Source organism: Amblyraja radiata, chromosome 14 (genome assembly GCF_010909765.2).
Source record: "Amblyraja radiata isolate CabotCenter1 chromosome 14, sAmbRad1.1.pri, whole genome shotgun sequence".
Taxonomy (NCBI): Eukaryota; Metazoa; Chordata; class Chondrichthyes; order Rajiformes; family Rajidae; genus Amblyraja; species Amblyraja radiata.
Window position 1 is genome coordinate 23,370,842 of NC_045969.1, and position 21,033 is coordinate 23,391,874.

At 42.7% G+C, this 21,033-nt stretch overlaps 2 protein-coding genes across 3 annotated transcripts in view; one reads left to right on the plus strand and one right to left on the minus strand.

The window, feature by feature from the left end:
- Positions 1–650, minus strand: part of wwc3 (WWC family member 3) — a 173,565-nt gene extending 172,915 nt beyond the window's left edge. The window contains exon 1 of the mRNA XM_033032781.1: positions 325–650. Coding sequence (XP_032888672.1) covers positions 325–455 — 131 coding nt within the window. The 5' untranslated portion in view covers positions 456–650. The remainder of the gene's footprint in view (positions 1–324) is intronic.
- The window catches only part of LOC116980501 (putative claudin-24), a 28,806-nt gene continuing 8,283 nt past the window's right edge, over positions 511–21,033 (plus strand). Inside the window, exon 1 of one of the 2 annotated variants that reach the window (XM_033032783.1) lies at positions 511–611. Coding sequence is in view for 1 of the 2 variants with exons in the window: in XM_033032782.1 (XP_032888673.1) it covers positions 9,894–9,907 (14 nt within the window). In the remaining variant the exon portion in view is untranslated. Of the gene's footprint in view, positions 612–9,671; positions 9,908–21,033 lie in introns of those variants that run through there. The other variant, XM_033032782.1, reaches the window with a different exon arrangement.

The window sequence follows — 21,033 nt, forward strand, 5'->3', positions numbered from 1 at the left end:
GACACAGACAGATAGACAGAGAGACAGAGAAACAGAGAGACAGAAAGACAGACAGAGAGACAGAAAGTGACCAAACAACAAAAATGTAATGGAAGTCTGGCTGGAAAAGAAGTTATTAAAGAGACAGCGGCCGACAGTGACAGCCTGGGTGGGAGTTGTCAATGCGAGCCGATCGCTGGCGTGTACGAACCCCGCCGCCCCATATACCTAGTTTGTGGACACCTCAACTTTAGGTGACATTAGCCCCGTGTCCCCCCCCCCCCCTGTCCCATGTCGCGGGGTTCGCTCGAGCCGAGCCCACCCCTTCCCCGCCACCGCCTCTACCTGTCCCGCGGGTCGATCCAGCTCGTCAGCCGGGTGTTGTGGTCGATGTAGAAGACCCTGCCGTCGAAGTCGCGGGCTTCCTCCCAGCCGTTGGGCAGGGGCAGCTCGCCGCTCGACCTCCTCCTCGGCATCTCGCTGCCCCCCCTAATCACCTCGGCCCCAACCGCCGGCTCTCGAGGCTGCACTCAGCGCTCGCCAGGCGCCCGACGCCGCTTTCATGGCTCTTTACCCCTGCTCCTCCATGTTGGGTCGCTGTCGGGCCGGGATCGTTGCCTCATTCCCTATTGGTATGGCTATTTGCATAAAACTTTTTTTTCCTCTCTCTCGCTCTCGCTCCGTGAGGTAATTAATTATTAATATGTTAGCCTGCCAGAGCCAATCCCAAAGCAAGGAAAGCCTCCTGTTAAACCGCCTTTCTTCTGACAAATGCATCTTTTCCATTCTCCTGTGTAGTCTTAAATTATCCTTGGACACAAAGTTGTGATTATTAACAGCAAAAAAAAAAAAAAGACTTCATTTTGGAAGGAAAACAAAAAAAAAAAGTTGGAATTTGGAGCGTGTCTTGTCTGGAAATTGCAATGCCATTTAGGGAAGGGAAACCAGGGCATATCATTGGGGTTTGGTTTTAAATTTATTTGATAGATTTGCTGCTTTATTCTGGCTGTTTGTGTTATTTCCAGCAACTAAGTATTCTGGCTGAAGAAGGCTTTCGGCCCGAAACGTTGCCTATTTCCTTCACTCCATAGATGCTGCTGCACCCGCTGAATTTCTCAAGCTTTTTTGTGTACCTTCGATTTTCCAGCATCTGCAGTTCCTTCTTAAACACTAAATATTCTGGCTACTGTGCTGGTTTTATAATACAACACTTTTGAGACGTGAATTGGCCAAGGAGACGTGAATTGGCCAAGATAGACTGGCGATTGATTCTTAATGGGTTGACGGTGGATATGCAATGGAAGGCATTTAAAGACTGCATGGATGAACTACAACAATTGTTCATCCCAGTTTGGCAAAAAAATAAATCAGGGAAGGTAGTGCATCCATGGATAACAAGGGAAATCAGGGATAGTATCAAAACAAAAGATGAAGCGTACAAATTAGCCAGAAACAGCAGCCTACCAGAGGACTGGGAGAAATTCAGAGACCAGCAGAGGAGGACAAACGGCTTAATTAGGAAAGGGAAAATAGATTATGAAAGAAAACTGACAGGGAACATAAAAACTGACTGCAAAAGCTTTTATAGATATGTGAAGAGAAAAAGATTAGTTAAAACAAATGTAGGTCCCTTGCAGTCAGAAACGGGTGAATTGATCATGGGGGACAAGGACATGGCAGACCAATTGAATAACTACTTTGGTTCTGTCTTCACTAAGGAAGACATAAATAATCTGCCGGAAATAGCAGGGGACCGGGGGTCAAATGAGATGGAGGAACTGAGTGAAATCCAGGTTAGCTGGGAAGTGGTGTTAGGTAAATTGAATGGATTAAAGGCCGATAAATCCCCAGGGCCAGATAGGCTGCATCCTAGAGTACTTAAGGAAGTAGCCCAGAAATAGTGGATGCATTAGTGATAATTTTTCAAAACTCTTTAGATTCTGGAGTAGTTCCTGAGGATTGGAGGGTAGCTAATGTAACACCACTTTTTAAAAAGGGAGGGAGAGAGAAAACGGGGAATTACAGACCAGTTAGTCTAACGTCGGTAGTGGGGAAACTGCTAGAATCAGTTATTAAAGATGGGATAGCAGCACATTTGGAAAGTGGTGAAATCATTGGACAAAGTCAGCATGGATTTATGAAGGGTAAATCATGTCTGACGAATCTTATAGAATTTTTCGAGGATGTAACTAGTAGAGTGGATAAGGGAGAACCAGTGGATGTGTTATATCTGGACTTTCAGAAGGCTTTCGACAAGGTCCCACATAAGAGATTAGTATACAAACTTAAAGCATACGGTATTGGGGGTTCAGTATTGATGTGGATAGAGAACTGGCTGGCAGACAGGAAGCAAAGAGTAGGAGTAAACGGGTCCTTTTCACAATGGCAGGCAGTGACTAGTGGGGTACCACAAGGCTCAGTTCTGGGACCCCAACTATTTACGATATATATTAATGATTTGGACGAGGGAATTGAATGCAACATCTCCAAGTTTGCGGATGACACGAAGCTAGGGGGTAGTGTTAGCTGTGAGGAGGATGCTAGGAGGCTGCAAGGTGACTTGGATAGGCTGGGTGAGTGGGCAAATGCATGGCAGATGCAGTATAATGTGGATAAATGTGAGGTTATCCACTTTGGTGGCAAAAACAGGAAAGTAGATTATTATCTGAATGGTGGCCGATTAGGAAAGGGGGAGATGCAACGAGACCTGGGTGTCATGGTACACCAGTCATTAAAAGTAGGCATGCAGGTGCAGCAGGCAATGAAGAAGGCGAATGGTATGTTAGCATTCATAGCAAAAGGATTTGAGTATAGGAGCAGGGAGGTTCTACTGCAGTTGTACAGGGTCTTGGTGAGACCACACCTGGAGTATTGCGTACAGTTTTGGTCTCCTAATCTGAGGAAAGACATTCTTGCCATAGAGGGATACAGAGAAGGTTCACCAGACTGATTCCTGGGATTTCAGGACTTTCATATGAAGAAAGACTGGATAGACTCGGTTTGTACTCGCTAGAATTTAGAAGATTGAGGGGGTATCTTATAGAAACGTACAAAATTCTTAAGGGGTTGGACAGGCTAGATGCAGGAAGATTGTTCCCGATGTTGGGGAAGTCCAGAACAAGGGGCCACAGTTTAAGGATAAAGGGGAAATCTTTTCGGACCGAGATGAGGAAAACTTTTTTCACACAGAGAGTGGTGAATCTGTGGAATTCTCTCCCGCAGAAGGCAGTTGAGGCCAGTTCATTGGCTATATTTAAGAGGGAGTTAGATGTGGCCCTTGTGGCTAAAGGGATCAGGGGGTATGGAGAGAAGGCAGGTACAGGATACTGAGTTGGATGATCAGCCATGATCATATTGAATGGCGGTGCAGGCTCGAAGGGCCGAATGGCCTACTCCTGCACCTATTTTCTATGTTTCTATGTTTTCTATTTCAGTCCACACTGAGGGACTGCAGCACTGCCCTGGGAGCCATCTTTCTAGTTTCCTCTGAGTTGACCCAGAATGCTCCCATGGCAAGAAGGGGGAAGTTACACATAGTTCAACATTGATCAATCATTCAACCCCTCTGAACACGCTCATGCCTTTGAAGAGTCTCAAAGCACGCCGTGCAAATATTAATTGGACAGTATCATCTCCATGTTGGTGTCCTCCTATTTTGATGTTCTTAACCCTTGTAAAATTGTGCAGACCGGTGATTCAAGTTCCATTTCCTCTCCACTAGCTGAGCAACCAATCCCAATCCTGGCTATTGTGTCAGCACAAAGGGAAATAGTTCCCTTTTCCAAAGCAGTTTGTTAGAATTCCTTCGATCGGGTTTCTAGTCTTCCATTGTTTCCAAACAGTCTCTTATTTAGTCACTGATGATATTCTGCCCGATTGTTACAACGGTAATCATTCCCTCATTAACCAGTGTGGAACTTCTGAATAGAACTTTCTCCATTGGTAGACACAAAATGCTGGAGTAACTCAGCTGGACAGGCAGCATCTCTGGAGAGAAGAAATGGGTGATGTTTAGGGTCACCCATTTCCAGCATCTGCAGTTCTTTCCTACACATTTTCTCCTCTATTGCCTTTCCACTGTTGTCCAGCTGAGTGGAATTAGTTCCATCCTTGCCTACATTATCTAGGCCAGGCAATCACCCTCTGTGGCTTCTCTTCCTGTTGCTGTAGCTCTATTATTGGCTCACCAGAGGAGGTTGGTTGGAGGTCAAGTCAAGTCAAGTTTATTCGTCACATACACATACGAGATGTGCAGTGAAATGAAAAGTGGCAATGCTCGCGGACTTTGTGCAAAAAGACAAACAAACAAACTATAAACACACTCATAAACACACACATATTCTTTTACATATTGAATATTGGAAGGAAAAATGTTCAGTAAAGTTAGTCCCTGGTGAGATTTACAGTCCGAATGGCCTCTGGGAAGAAACTCCTTCTCAACCTCTCCGTTCTCACTGCATGGCAACGGAGGCGTTTGCCTGACCGTAGCAGCTGGAACAGTCCGTTGCATGGGTGGAAGGGGTCTCCCATGATTTTATTGGCTCTGGAGTTGCACCTCCTGATGTATAGTTCCTGCAGGGGGGCGAGTGAAGTTCCCATAGTGCGTTCGGCCGAACGCACTACTCTCTGCAGAGCCTTCTTGTCCTGGGCAGAGCAATTCCCAAACCAGATGGTAATATTACCGGACAAGATGCTTTCCACAGCCGCTGCGTAGAAGCACTGGAGGATCCTCGGAGACACTCTGAATTTCCTCAATTGCCTGAGGTGGTAAAGGCGCTGCCTTGCCTTACTCACGAGTGCTGCGGCGTGTGATGTCCATGTCATATCCTCAGAGATGTGGACGCCCAGATATTTAAAACAGCTCACCCTATCCACAGGATCCCCATTTATCCTCAATGGTGTGTACGTCCTCGGATGATGTGCCCTCCTAAAGTCCACGATCAGCACGATCAGAAGGTGTGGTGCAACTTGCAATGGGAAAGATTGAGACAAGTATGGGTAAAGAAATGCCCACCGCTCTTCAATGAGATTGTCTCCATTGTAGAGCCATTGGTGAGGATCAGGGTTCAAGTTCAAGTGAGTTTATTGTCATGTGTCCCTGATAGGACAATGAAATTCTTGCTTTGCTTCAGCACAACATAACATAGTAGGCATTGACTACAAAACAGATCAGTGTGTCCATATACCATTATATAAATATATACACACATTAATAAATAAACTGATAAAGTGCAAATAACAGATAATGGGCTATTAATGTTCAGAGTTTTGTCTGAGCCAAGTTTAATAGCCTGATGGCTGTGGTTCATATGCCATCCTTGGTTTCCTCCCACACTCCAAAGACATACAGGTTTGTAGGTTGACAAAACAAATGTAAGATGGAGATGAATTTTCTGGGCTACACGGTTTGAAAGCTCTATGATATCGTCTGGTTGACGACGTCAAAGTCTGTAGTGTGATTGAGAAGGGCCATGTATACTGGCCAGTATTGCGGTTTGCAATCCTCTTGGAGTTGTTGCTTAGTAAAATTCATGTTCACTGAGCCTAATGTGTACAGATTACCTCTTTGATTCAAAGAGAAACTTCATACCCAGAGAAGGCAGTTCAGCCGGACTTTCCCTTTGCCAGACAATTAACGCATCTCTGAATCCCTTTGATTTACCCACCTCTTCCCAGACATGAACAATGAATTTGTGCCCGAAGCACTTCGCTGCTAAGTTTTAGAATTTGAGATAGTTTCCTGTCTGCTCCTAAGGCCCTGTTATTTTTCAGATAGGATATGGTCCTCTTGACTGCTTGTCACTCAGGAGTGGTGGCAAAGCTGGACCGAATTAGCTACCTTGAGATGGGGTCAAAGGCTCTTATGTTTTCACATTAAAATAATATAGTGCATAATCATTAAGAATAGAACAAATTTAAATTGATGCTGTTGCCCAAATTATGAATTCTTGGAGTCTGAGCATTGAGAATATTTATGCCCAGTACCACCACCGCATTTCCCGAGGCATTAAAAGTCATCCTTAACTTAAGGACAATGAAATAGGCCCACTACCTTGGAATTGATGAGGTCTTTGAGCCTCTGTTCTGAAGAGCCATACAGTAATGACACTGCATCATCCCACATACAAACACATGCATCACATAAACTTCACGTAGCATTGTATGAATTCAGGAACCAAAGAAGCTTAAACCATAATTTCATATTTTTATATTATATTTTTTAGAACGTAGGAGGCTATTCGGACCCTCGTCCATTATTGATCTCAAAGCAATTCCTTCAACCCCATTCCCCCACTTATTTTCCTATAATCACCGTCTCATATTATTATTAACATCCTGATTCCCATACCACTCACCTACATTAGGGGTAATTTATCTATCAAACATCATATCATGTCTTTGGAATATGGGATAATATTATTTCCTAATATTAATATTAGGGGCAGCATGGTAGCGCAGCGGTAGAGTTGCTGCCTTACAGTGCTTGCAGTGCCGGAGACCCGGGTTCAAACCAGACTATGGATGCTGTCTGTATGGAGTTTGTACGTTCTACCCATGACCTGCGTGGGTTTTCTCCGAGATCCTCGGTTTCCTCCCACACTCCAAAGACATACAGGTTTGTAGGTTGACAAAAATGCTGGAGAAACTCAGCGGGTGAGGCAGTATCTATGGAGCGAAGGAAATAGGCAACTTCGGGTCGAGACCCTTCTTCGTACTCCAGCATTTTTGTCTACCTTCGATTTTCCAGCATCTGCAGTTCCCTCTTAAACAGGTTTGTAGGTTAATTGGCTTGGAATTTGTGTAAATTGTCCCTAGTGTTTGTAGGATAGTGTTAATATGCGGGAATCGCTGGTCAGTGAACGGTGGGCTGAAGGGCCTGATTCCGTGCTGTATCTCTAAAGTAAACTAATTAGAGCACCTGGGGCAAACTCAAGTGATCAGAGGGAGAGCGTGCAAACTCAATGCACACAGCCCAGAGTTCAGGATTTAATGGGAGCTGATGAAGCTGTGAAGCAGTGGCACAACCTACTACCACACTATGCTCATCCCCACCCAGTCATGTCCATGACCTTTAGAGGTTTGACCCAACCCTTGATGTTCCAAACTACTCAGTCCCAACGGGTGTGACTGCTCATTCCATTCCAAAGGACCCTCCCAACACCTCCCCATCCTCCCACACAACACCCAACCTTCCTGTCTGCTATCTAAGGGCTAACAGTTCTCCACTGCTTGCTCTTCAATGGAAAAGTCTTGGACCTTGCCTGTGATAGAATAGTTGGCAGGCAGCCAAGCACAACTATGGGTGTGGGCTTCCTGTGCTGTGCAATTCAACATACCTTTTGTGGCGGTAAAGAATTTCTAAGACAGGAACCTCTTGGCAATGCAATTCCTCATTAAATAATCACTGAGTTATCAAGCAGACGAGAAAAATGCAAAATAAATTTAGCAGGGACAAACTGCTGACGTGAGTCCTTGCAGGCGTACATTCAAACATGTTTTTTTTCTCTTGAAATGACACTCCTTGCCAGAAAGATGACATTAACACTCCATCTTGCAATGTTCTATGTACCCACTTTGCAAGGAGCAGTTCTGAAGACAGTTTACAACAGAGACAGGAACTGGTTCTCTGATTATAGGATGTTAATCTGAAGCTCCATCTGGCCTCTCAGGTGGACACAAAGGATGCCAGAGTTACATTCAAATAAAAGCAGGAGCAGCATTGTGTGTGTCTGGCTCTCAGCTAATTGTTGAACATATTATACTGTATGGTAATCTATCTCAATGCTTCTGTGGATGTTGTGTTTCCTGCTTTATAACAGTTGCTGCATTGCTTTCACTGTGAGCATATAATGAAGCTCAATAACCACTGAAATCGTGTCTGCCTTTAAGTCTCTGGTCCAAGCATATAACCTGAGCTCTGCCTTATTGTTGGAGGTGCCACTGCTTCTGAACAAAACACATCAAACTGGGGCGAGACACAAAATGCTGGAGTAACTCAGCGGGACAGGTAGCATCTCTGGAGAGAAGGAATGCGTGACCATTCTTCAGACTAACCAGCTTGTCACCTTGTCATGGTGGAGAAGCTTGTGTGGTCCTGAGATCCTGAGAGCGATGCCGTCTGGAGCTATGCTCCTGGTAGGGCCACATGGTGTTCAAAAGGGAACTGCAGATGCTGGAATATCGAAGGTACACAAAATTGCTGGGGAAACTCAGCGGGTGCAGCAGCATCTATGGAGCGAAGGAAATAGGCGACGTTTCGGGCCGAAACCCTTCTTCAACCCGGCCACATGGTGGTAAGGTTGAGGGAGAGGGAGGGAGGGAGAGGTCCCTGACAAAGAGCAATCCAACCAAGATCTCAACGGTGGAACAGGCGGGGGATGATGGCTGACTTTAATGGAGCGTCACAACGGCTGGGAAGGCGGATGAAGGCTGCAGCAGAAAAGGGTCCCCCCGGACGTCTTGGACTCCATGCCACTAGATCCTGACCCAGATCTGTCAAGAACCATGTGGTGGCTGTCTATGCATCAGTCTCCCCACGTTAAACCAAGTCACGCACAGGCGTCCTCCCAAAAGTGGGCAGTCATAATCGTTTCGAGTGACCACCGATGATGCCATGTTACTTCGGAGTGGATAATAGTGTCAAATTAATTATGATTTTTATTGAGATTAGCTTTAACCTGAAGCTGATTATATAGGTGAGGGCCAGGACAAGAGCACTTACTAACTTAACTTTCAGGCTTGGGGATTTCAATGGCAGAAGTCCAAGGGGCCTCAGTTATTTGCTGTTTGTATACTTCCAACCCAGAATAGGCCACAGAGCACTTGCAGACTGGCCAAGGTCAGGAAGCCTTTAGCTGCCCATCTGACATAGAAGGGGTTAGTGACAGACAAGACTACAGTGTTCCCAGTCCTGCTTCTTATAACCCTCATGAGACAATGTTTTAGACTGAGTCTCTTTAACGACTGACTGACATTACTGGATCCACATCTGCACAAATTAATAAGACACCGGATCATTTCCAAGCCGCTGAGGACTGTTCACCCGACGCCGGAGTTCCATCTTCCCGGCAAGAGGGCCTGAAAACATTGGACTGGCTGCGGAGGCCACAAATAGGCCCCGACCTCGGGTGATCACAGAGGAAGAGGACTGAAACGTTCTGATGCCTTTCCCCACAGTGGAAAAATTTGATTCTGTTGTGGGGGGACGTTCATGTTGAATTCTATAATGTGTTGTGTCATTTTTATTTTTATTTTTTATTTTTCTATGGATGTACGGAAACTTTAATAATTTTTTTCTATATAACGTACTTTGGTTTCAACGGGAGTTGATTTAAAACGTGCTATATAAATAAAATGTACTTACTTACTTACTAATTCACGTGGACACTCAACTACATGCAAAATCTTATGGGTTAAAATAAAAAATGATTAGGAGATGTATAGTTACAAAAGCTGTTCTGTGTTGAAAGCAGCCGCATGCTAGTTTTCCACTGCAGCTGATAGGGTAGCATTAAATCTGCACTACTTGGTTTGGAAACTCCATGGAAAGTGGTTATATTTGCAGGGAATATATGCCATGGAGTAAGAGGAGGTGGTTTAAAAACATTTACAAAATGTATTGAGGAATGCAAGTGGGCAGGACAATGGCAGATGGAATTTACCAGTATAAGTCCCACACATCAGAAGAACAAAATAAATAAAATACATTTTCATATTTAGCTCAAATAGCTAAGGAAGACGTAAAAAGGAAATCTAGGAGTTTGGACTAAAGAAACTGCGGTTGCTGACACAAAAAACAGAACGCTTGACAAACTCAACAGATCAGTCAGAATCTGCAGGGAAACGATACGTATCCACATCAGGACTGGCTGGGATGAGGAAAAGTTGCCAGTATACAGACATGCGAGGGGAGGATGGACAGAGGCTGGTAGGTGTTGGGTAGAATCAGATGAGATGGTGGGGGTGGATGATGGGCAGATGGAGCCAGGTGGTAAAGGGGGGGACAGGGTGGGAAAGGTGAAGAAAGGGAGAAGAAACCAAGGTGAACAAGTGGTTGTGTGTGGGAAAAGAACATAGATGTGGGCTACCTGAAATGAGAAATTTCTATTTTTCTAATTAGAATTTTAAAATAAATTAAAATTTCTATTTTCCCAGTGTCCATACCATTGTGTCATAAGCTACCCAAGCGGAATATAAGATGTTGTTCTTACAATGTGTTTGCCCTCTCTCTTGCAATGGAGAAGGCCAAGCTTCATGGATTCGCTGTGAAATATATTTAACCACTGAGCAGCAGTGATCAAGATAGTCATTAAGGTATTCAGTCAATAGCCAGTAATGGCCCACAATTGCTGCCCTTGCTCACCAATCAAAGTTTACCTGGAGTGGATAGGCTGGTACAAATTTATTTTTTTTAATATATTTTTTTATTAAAGGTAATCAATTACAATGCTTCAAACAACTTTATATCAAATTAATTCAATTTGCATTAAGTAAAACACTAGTAATACTTATCTACTATTTTTTTTAGAAATAATGATAGAGAAAGAATAGAACAGTTATAAATCATTAAGAGAGTGATTAAATAATAATTTGATTATATATAAGAAAGAAAAGAGAAACGAAAAAAAAAAAAAAAAAAAAAAAATTGATAAACCACAAAATGTATTATTAATAACACTACTACAAGTGATAGTATCAATAAAGACATATATGTGAATTCCAATATAAAAATGAATTATTCTCACTAAATCCCGCAGGGTGCACGCCGAGCTGTGTTGCCAAGAACAGCTACTTCTCTAAATACTGTATATATGGAGACCATATCTGTTCAAAAGAATTATACTTGTCCAATAGGACAAATCTAATTCTTTCCAGATGTAACGTCTCCATCATCTCTGTTGCCCACATTTTGGTTGTGGGGGATAATGTTCCCTTCCAAAATTTCAATATGATTTTTTTCCCAATTATCAAACAGTAATCAAAGAAATTTCTTTGATTTACTGTAAGTGATAGATGTAAATCCGGAATTCCAGGCTGGTACAAATTTCGACAAGGAAATGGCCTTCAATCCAAACAGCTCGAGCAATATTGGACAAGACTCCCAGAGTAGCAATTGGCTATAATCACCTGCTAAACTATGCCCCAGGTTGAATTAACTATCAATCAATTTCAACATTTCAAGAGCTGTTCGTCAACAGAACCTATTAAAAATGGGTAAGGACACAAAGTGCTGGAGTAACTCAGCAGGTCAGGCAGCATCTTTGGAGAACATGGATAGACAAAGTTTTGGGTTGAGACCCTCTTTCATACTCAAGAATATTTTTAACAACTCGGGAAAATGGAAATATTTTTTAAAGTACTAGAAAATATTTAAAATCCATTGAATGCACTTTAAAATAACAGAAGAAAAGTGTAAATTACTTGAAACTTACCATTCTCTCTTCCAACTATTCATCTCCATTGAAATGAACAAAGTCACTGAACCTGCACATGGTTTAAGTGAACACTGCTCAGGAGGCAGATTCCCCAATACAGATGCTCAGAAACTGAGAAGCTAATGCTGCACCACTAGACTCCAGTGTCGAAGTGCAGTAGAGGTGGTGCTGGTCAACCATTGATGTTAAGAACTATTGCACTTCGACACATTCACATGGAAGTCTTTGACATCTCCCATCATCATCCCCCCACCCCTTGCCATATTTATAGACTTACATAGAAAAGTACAACAAAGTAACAGGCCCTTTGTCTCACCATATGTGCACTGACCATAAGACCATGATATCAATTTAACTCATTCCACCTGCCTACACGTAGTCCACATCCCTCTATTCCGTCCCTATTCGTGTGTCTGTCAAATGTCCCTTAAACATTTCTTTCTTACCTCCTTGCACCATCTCCCCAGGCAGCTCGTTGCAGACATCTTCCATTCTAGGGGGGAAAAAATGCCGCCTCCTTTCAACTTTCTCTTTGAAGCCTTAAACATATGTCCTCTAATATTTGACATTTTCTGCCATAGTCTGACTTTGTGGACTTGCACCACAAAATACCTCTGTGCATCAATGATCCCAAGGGTTCTGTTATTTACTGTGCACTTTCTTCTTGCATTTAATCCAGCAAAATTCATCAACTTCTCTTGTCCAGAATTAAAGTCAGAGATAGATAGATTCTTGATTAGTACGGGTGTCAGGGTTTATGGGGAGAAGGCAAGAGAATGGGGTTAGGAGGGAGAGCTAGATCAGCCATGATTGAATGGTGAAGTAGACTTGGTAAGTATCAAGTAATTTACAATTTTCTCCTTCTGTTAATTTAAATGCATTGAATGGATTTTAAATGTTTTCTGATATTTTTAAAAATATTTCCATTTTCCCGAGTTGTTAACAATTAAATATATTTCTGAGTATGAAGAAGGGTCTCAACCAGATATGTCGTCTAATGGCCTAATTTTGCTCCTGTCACTTATGACCTTATGAGATCTGACGCTGGGATATCAGCTATGGAGAAAGACTGAGACTCAGAGATTATGTGGCTTTCGAAGAAGGTGTCTGATTGGTGTTCATTGCAGTATTTGTTCAGGAAATTTTCATCTGAAAAATAATTATTTTTATAAAACTATGCAGTATCTCAGATTCATTGTAGTTTGTTTGTTATACTTGAAGACTCTGTGGTAATAGTTGCAATATCACTTTCCAATTATAACAGTCAATATTTGCTTTATCTCCATAGTGTGCATGTTATGAAACAAAGTGGAGAGGTATACATCCCTCTGAAATATTATAATTGACACTCATATAACACAATCTCACAGTGCTGAGTGGCTATTAGGCCCATTTATTAGCTCCATTTCTAATTTTCCGATTTTCCCTTAAAGCCGTATAATTTACTTACAGTGGAGGTAAGAACTTTTTATTGTATCTGTGTGCTTTTCAGAACTTTAAACATGGCACGAATTCTGTCAGATAGGCAAATAGACATGTGAGTGAAATGCTATTGGACTATTTGATAGTCATTTCCACACCCAGATATTCTGACTTCTGGGAAGAAGTATGTACTTGGTTATAATTGTTTACAATTGCTCTGCAGTGTCTGCCAGCAGATATCCTCTTAATGACATAGAAACATAGAAACATAGAAATTAGGTGCAGGAGTAGGCCATTCGGCCCTTCGAGCCTGCACCGCCATTCAATATGATCATGGCTGATCATCCAACTCAGTATCCCGTACCTGCCTTCTCTCCATACCCTCTGATCCCCTTAGCCACAAGGGCCACATCTAACTCCCTCTTAAATATAGCCAATGAACTGGCCTCGACTACCCTCTGTGGCAGGGAGTTCCAGAGATTCACCACTCTCTGTGTGAAAAAAGTTCTTCTCATCTCGGTTTTAAAGGATTTCCCCCTTATCCTTAAGCTGTGACCCCTTGTCCTGGACTTCCCCAACATCGGGAGCAATCTTCCTGCATCTAGCCTGTCCAACCCCTTAAGAATTTTGTAAGTTTCTATAAGATCCCCTCTCAATCTCCTAAATTCTAGAGAGTATAAACCAAGTCTATCCAGTCTTTCTTCATAAGACAGTCCTGACATCCCAGGAATTAGTCTGGTGAACCTTCTCTGCACTCCCTCTATGGCAATAATGTCCTTCCTCAGATTTGGGAACATATTAAATTAATGAAGAACAACTTCACTTGTAAGAACAGTTCAGGCTGTTCTTTGCCAGTGATTATGGAGGTCTATAACACCCAAAACAGAGGGAGGGAAGGCAGTAGGGGAACAATTTAAAAAACGCAAAACCCTTTTGATAACAATAGGGATTGTCGTGCTGGACAAATGTGCAAAAAGGGAAGGTAACTTAAATTATTTTTCTTTATTTTAATATTTTTTTAATTACTTTGTAGTTTTAAGTATTATTTAGTGAACTTTCATATTATTTGGAATTGTGTTTATTCCTTTTAAATGTCTATAATTTTAAATATCAGAGATGTTCAACACAATTTTTAAAATCACAGCTTTTATGGTCAATGATCTGCAATGTTGGCTGCCCAAGTTTTCAAAGCATTTTGGTATCTCTGTTTCATGGCTGGCACTCCAGCCACAACTGCAACTGGAGGCCTGAAGGTGTCAGGCCAGTGAGTTTGGCTAAGCCCAACCAGCCAGGTAGGCACAGACACTGGGAGCTGGGAGGCCGGGGGATCAATGGTTCCAGGAGAAGGAAGTGGGCTGGCAAGAATTGGCCCAGCGGTTCTGTGAGTGTACAGCTTTGTATGCAGCAGTGCTACATTTCTCACAGAAACAACATTGCAAGCAGAATTGCCCAGGAACCTTAAACCCTTAGGAGGAAACCTTGCAGTGTAGTGTAGCACCCACTACCACAAAAGCCATCCAAATGCCACAAAACTGTTTAAGAAGGAACTGCAGATGCTGGAAAATCGAAGGTACACAAAAATGCTGGAGAAACTCAGCGGGTGCAGTAGCATCTACGGAGCGAAGAAAATAGGCAACGTTTCGGGCCGAAACCCTTCTTCAGACTGAAGAAGGGTTTTCGGCCCGAAACGTTGCCTATTTCCTTCGCTGCACCCGCTGAGTTTCTCCAGCATTTTTGTGTACCTGCCACAAAACTGTATGCAAGTCCTCCCCGGGTTACGACGGAGTTCCGTTCCCGAGAACTGATTGTAACCCGAATAGTTCACGACGGAAATGCGGTCATTGTGGAAATAACCTTAGGGAGAACATAGGCCAATCAAGGACAGAATGCCACAAACCGAGTTCCTACACAGCAGAAGATGTCTGCAGTCCCACAGCAGCTGGTAAATCCTTCCCTCCGGACTTCCAAACACTTATTCATACGTGTGGGTTGTACATAAATGGGGTGTTCATAATCTGTGGAAGCTCTTTAAAGCAGTGTTGAGCCTCCACTGGGAGGTGATCTAAGGTCAGGGTTAGCACCTGCAACCTGACGCATAACCAAGGAGAACTCAAATTTGGATAGCAGGCTTAGTAGAAATGAAAAAGTCTCAATTCATACCCCCATCACAACATTCCCCCCCATTTCCCAATAATTCTGCCTCATCTAGTTTAGAGTTAGGGGGTGCAAATGAAAGACTACCTTTGAAAATTATGGAGAAGAGAATGACTATGGCAGTGATTTGTTGCATCCATCTTTCACTCCCATTTCCCCACTATGACCAAACGTCCCTGTATCCGCCTCCCTACTCTGTCAGAATTCTGTGACCTTAGTTTACCTTTGCAATTGTACATCAGTAGATCTTTATTTTTATACGTAAGCAAATCCAGTTATTCAATAACCATGGGTCTGAGGAATCATATCCAGGCTGTAGGACTTAAGCTGTGTACTTTGACAGTAACTTGGGTGTGTGCCAACACACATTTGTACTCATGAGCCTTACAGACCCATAAATTGCTCTCAGTGGGAAATCAGATTGCAAAATACTCCAGGTGTCATTAATTATTCACCAATTGTAATAAGCACTATTAATTCTAGTCTATAAATCACACTCCCCATTTAATGGTTCTAGTTTTTTTAAGCTTTAGGTAAATATATACATTATTTAATGTCTGGTGAAATATATTCAAAATATAAATTTACTTGTTACATTTGTAAAATACACTATTAGACATCAGTGTGGAATGGGTGAGTGGTGGAATATTGCTTCGCACGGGGCCCAACAGGTCAGGGGGGTAGGGAGGGGAGAAGCGTTATGGAGGATGGGAGGGAGTGACTGAGAGTAGTGAGTGACTGAGGGTATGGGAAAGGAGAGGGAAGGAGAGGTGATGGAGGGAGTGGAGGAGGAGAGGGGAGAGATGAGGGGAAATGAGCCGCGCCCGTGCAGTTGGGGCTATGGGTGAGCGGTGGAATATTACGTTGGGGGGGACGGGTTATGTTGGGGGAACAGGGTGAGTGGTGGAAACGGGTTGCATTGGGGGAACAGGTGAGTGGTGGAATATTGCGTTGGGGGGGACGGGGCCCAATGGGTCCCACTTGGTCTAGTGAGCAATAAAAACCTACTTTAGAGATACAGCATGGAAACAGGCCCTTTGGCCCACCGGGACTGCATCGACTGAGGAGCACTCAGTTCTATCCCACACACTAGGGACAATTTACAGAAGCCAATTAACCTAAAAACCTGCACGTCTTTAGAATGTGGGAGGGAACCGGAGTGCCTGGAGAAAACCCATTCGGTCACAGGGTGAATGTAAAAAATGCGTACAGACGGCACCCATAGTCAAGATCGAACCCAGGTCTCGGGTGGCACAGCAACTGTCTTGCTGTGCCACCGTAGTGTCTATGAAACTACTGGAGAGTTTAAAAAACCCATCTGCTTTATGAATGTTCTTTGGGATTGAAATCTGACACCCCTACTCTGTCTAGCATATATTAAATTCCAACCTACAGCAACGCTGTTGGCTTTCAATGGCTCAGCAAGCTGCTTAGTTCAGAGGAAATTGAGGATAGATTAAAAAATGAGAGCAGAAGGTAAAATCTTGAGGAAAAAAAATACAAATTCTAGGGGAACTCTTTCTGATGGAGCAGGAGAGGAAAGGCTGCTAGAAACTGGTGAGGGGAAGAGGTGCGAAAAGAACTGGTAAGTGATAGGTGATTGAAGATGGAGGGATTGACTGATAGGTGAGACAGGTGGGAGAGTGAAGGGTGGGGATAATAATGAAGGCTGAAGAAGAAAGGGTGAAGATCATTGGAGCTGATAAGAAAGGAAGATGTGTAGTGAAATGTAAAACCGGAGGGAGAAATGGTAGCAAGAAAGGAATGGGAGGTCGAGGAGAAAAATAGAGGACGGAGCAGGGAGATGAGTGGAAGGAAGAGGTAGAGGAAGGGAAGGTAACTGTGTGATGGGAGTGGGAGAACTAGAAAGAAAAATGTTCACAGGCAGGGGGAGGAAGAGAAAGTTATAGTAAGGAAACAATGATGTCAACTTTACGTGCAATCTGCACCCAAGGTCAGGATAGAATCCAGGTCACAGTAGTGTGCGGCAGCAGCTCTTGTGCTGTCCCATGTACGCCTAGTCTGTCAAAGCCTCTGTACAGCAGTGAGACAACAGTGCCGTACAATCTCACAGATGCATTTGTCTAGATTTACTACTGACATTAGGGTTAGAATTTTGTCTTCCATCACATCTGCTAAACGTGCAAAAATCTTTGCAGGGTAAATCTGAACTCAAGTGTTTCCACAAAGGGAAGCTGCCTCCTGTGAGTGGGCGATATCACTCGTGCCTCTAAACCAGTAGGTTTTATTCAATCACATCTTAAAGGACCTGGTTACATAACCCAAGCTGATACTCCAGTGCAGGGTTCAGGGTACAATGCATAGAGGTGCCATTGTCGGCATGGCACATCAATCTGGAGCCCTGTTTCACAATGGCAAAGATCACATCCCCTGCATGTATTCTTCAACCTCTGAAACAGGCGATCTTATGTTGTATTGGGAGTTAGCTCTGTGACAAATTGGCCACCATGTATCATGCTGTCAATGGTGACTACTCTTCACAAGTGCTTCATTGGTTGTAAAGTCCTTTGGGAAACCCCGAGGCTGTGAAAGGAGGAATACCAGTCTTTCTTATATTCCTGACATAATGCTTGCAGGCATTAAAGTATCATGGGACAACTGTGCATGATTTTCCACATACAGATTTCCAAGGAGAGGAAACCTAATTTTCCAAATTTACAAGGTACCTTTCTACATACAAGGACTTGGCTAATGCACCCTTACGTAGTACATTGAAAGGATACATTCTGTCAAAAAATAGTGTGGGATTGTTCATTTCAAAGTAAAAATTGAACTGACAAAAATAAAGCAGGCATAACCCATTCACGGGTGATGGGAAGGTATCTGCTTAGAGTGAAGAGAATGGAAGGGTTGAATTGTCTCTGGTTATCTTTGACATTGTAGTTATTAATTTTTGAATTTCTCAAACAATGAAAGAAGTAACTTCTGTTTGATGGAAGAAAATCTTCATGATAGGAATGATTTGACTCGATAATGCTGTATATACAGATTTGGGTCAAAAATATGACTGATAGTTGAATTGTTATTTTTATATTTTATTATGTGGATCTGTAGATGCAATTTTATTTTGAGTTATGAACATGAAGCAAGATTCAATAAGCAATGCATAGCTTATTATGAGATGCACAAGCTTATCGTATCATGTCAAAAACAGAATGAGTTTACCATTTGGCCCATCATATCTGTACAACCTCTTTATCAGAACTGTCCAATTACTCCCACTTCACTGCTTTACATATATTCAAGATCAGCATTCAGATCTCAATGCCTGTTAAGGATAATCGGACAAAATCTAATGCTTCCTACCTGCTTCAAGTAGATCTTCTCAATCTTCCCACTACTGTTTCTTCTAAATCTAAAGCACTTTAAATAATAAAAGTAAACATTAGATTTTTTAAATTATGTTTACCATTCAGACATTCAATCTGTAAAGCAAAACAAAACGTTCCAAAAGTCCTTTGCTAATTTTAGATTCTTTAAAAGAGGGTGCAAATTTTACAGACAATTAAAAGATGGCGGGTTCCCCAACTAATGTATTTTAGACAAATATTTAAGTAGATCACGGTAAATGTTTTACGGAATGAATCCACAGTGGAGAAACAGGCCATTCAGCTCATCTAGACCATGTAGTGTTTATCTTCTAAAACACAATTATTTTACCCCCACTCTCCCCCTCCATTTCCTTTTGTCCTCTGCAACCTTTCCTATAAATTCATAATTTCTGATCTACTTAATGCTCAAACAGCATAGTCAGCCTGTGAAAAGGAATTCCTCTTAAATATTTAAATAATAGCCATGTTATATTTATGATTTGTTCAATACTTACCCACAGGTTGATTGAAGTTCCAAAACTCAATGTAAACTTAGAGAGAATGGAAGATCCTAAATAGAAAGAAACTCTTGTTTACACAATGGTGAGACACTGTGAGTTGGTTGATGACATATGATCATCTTGATATCAACCATGTGGCTCAGAATGCAACCTGTTTTATATTATTAACGACAGCAGCAAAAAACAATCCAAGCTTCTTTACACTTCTAGCCTTTTACTATTCTTCCTGATAGAATTAACTCATTATTTCTGGTTCTATTCATCCGTTCCCCTACCGAGAATCCATCTGATCCCAAAGCATTCGATGTGGCAATGCATTGATAATTGGCTTAGATTTGCATCTCTAACTATTATATTCAACCGCAGATAGAACCCAACATAGAATTTGATCTTGGCGTCTATACAGTCCTTGCTGCTCTAGCCTGGTAGGATGAAGAGGGAAAACTGGCTTAATGTACTGTAGAAAAAGTGTGATGGATCTATTGCCTGTACTAAAGCACTTGGATAATGGGCATTAGTCAAGTCAAGTTTACTGTTTTATGCACAAGTACAGGTGAAGTACGGGTACATTGAAAATCTTTGCAGCAGTATCACAGGCACAGCAAACATAAATTATCCATAAATTACATTTAAAATTCTGTACAACAGTAAAAAGAAAAAAAGACAATGTGAAAAAACAGGACATTTGTGAAAAGTCCACGACAGTGCAAAAGATAGTAAGTAGTGTTCCGTTGTCGAAGTTGGATTAGGGTTGTGCGCATTGATTCAAGAACCTGATATTTGTAGGTAAGAATTTGTTCCTGATCCTGGTGGCATGGAATGTCAGACTTCTGTACCGTATTGTTATAATTTCCACCTGTATTGCAAAACCCACCCAATTCTATTCACTCCATTCTAGATCCTGTCATTCGTGCAATGCTGTAGCAGTTATATGAACACTCGAAAGAGACACAGCTGGAGGCCAGGTGTCCTCTTGAGCTTAACTCCATGTATCATGGCTGTTTTGGGTCTCGTCCACTCTTCTGCCCAATCTCCATCAATATTTTCTAACGTACTTCCAGTCATTGTCCGTCAGTCTGAAATTATTTGACTAATAATCCAGAAAATGTTGAGTCCAATTTCCCACTGCAACAGTTTGGGATTTCAAACTTAGTTTTTTTTTTAAATTTAGAAACTCAATCTGGTATCCATTAAATTAACCTGTCCATTTATATCATACTAAAAGTCTCATCTTGTTTGTCTGTCTGTCTGACTGTCTGTGAGATCAAGGAACGATGCCAAAACAGTACACAATAGCGCAAACGTTTTGCAGAATCTTACTCAACTTTTTCCCGTGGTCATTAGTATCAAGTTTCTTCACATTTGATGTTATATTTCACAAGTTATATTTAAAGTTTAAAAAAAGCCAACTTTGAAAATAATAACTGCCTGTGAGAGTGAGACTTTTCTAGCAGCTTCCAGTGATGATGTCACAATAGCATCTCACAGTCGTCCAATCACAATGGGATCTCATTTACACAAGCTTCAGTGAACATTCCGACACCCGAAAATGACATCACAATGTGATCTCTGCTGCCAATACAGAAGCTATGAGAGTTGACCGAGTGGGAGATGGGAGGAGAAGAAATGTTATTTAAACATTGTCTTTAGTGGGGGAGTGCGAAAGGGGAGAGGTGAGGGAGGGAGTGACTGAGGGTAGGGAAAAGGAGAGGGAGGGAGAGGTGACAGAGGGACAATGGGATCAGCAGCTTCAAGAGGAGTAAGAAGAGAGTGAGATTTTTGCCCCCCCCCCTCCCCTGCTTGGGGAGGATTGATTGGCTCCAGGGAGTGCCGACGCCGACCCAAAATTCGAGTCCATTCATAGGCTCCGGGAACCGCCTACTGCCCCCCCCCCCCCCCCCCACGTGGGAAGGATTGATTGCATTGGGGGAACGGGTCGTGTTGGGGGAACGGGTGAGTGGTGGAATATTGTGTTGGGAAAACAGAGCCCAATGTGTCAGGAGATGAGGGAGGGGTGAGGGATTATGGAGGGTGGGAGGGAGTGACTGAGGGTAGGGGAAAGGAGAGGGAGGGAGAGGTGAAGGAGGGAGTGGAGGAGGGGAGGAGGTGAGGGGAGATGAGAGGGAGGGTGAAGAGGAGGGAGAGGGAGTGTTAGGGGATGAGGGGAAATGAGCCGCACCTGCGCAGTTA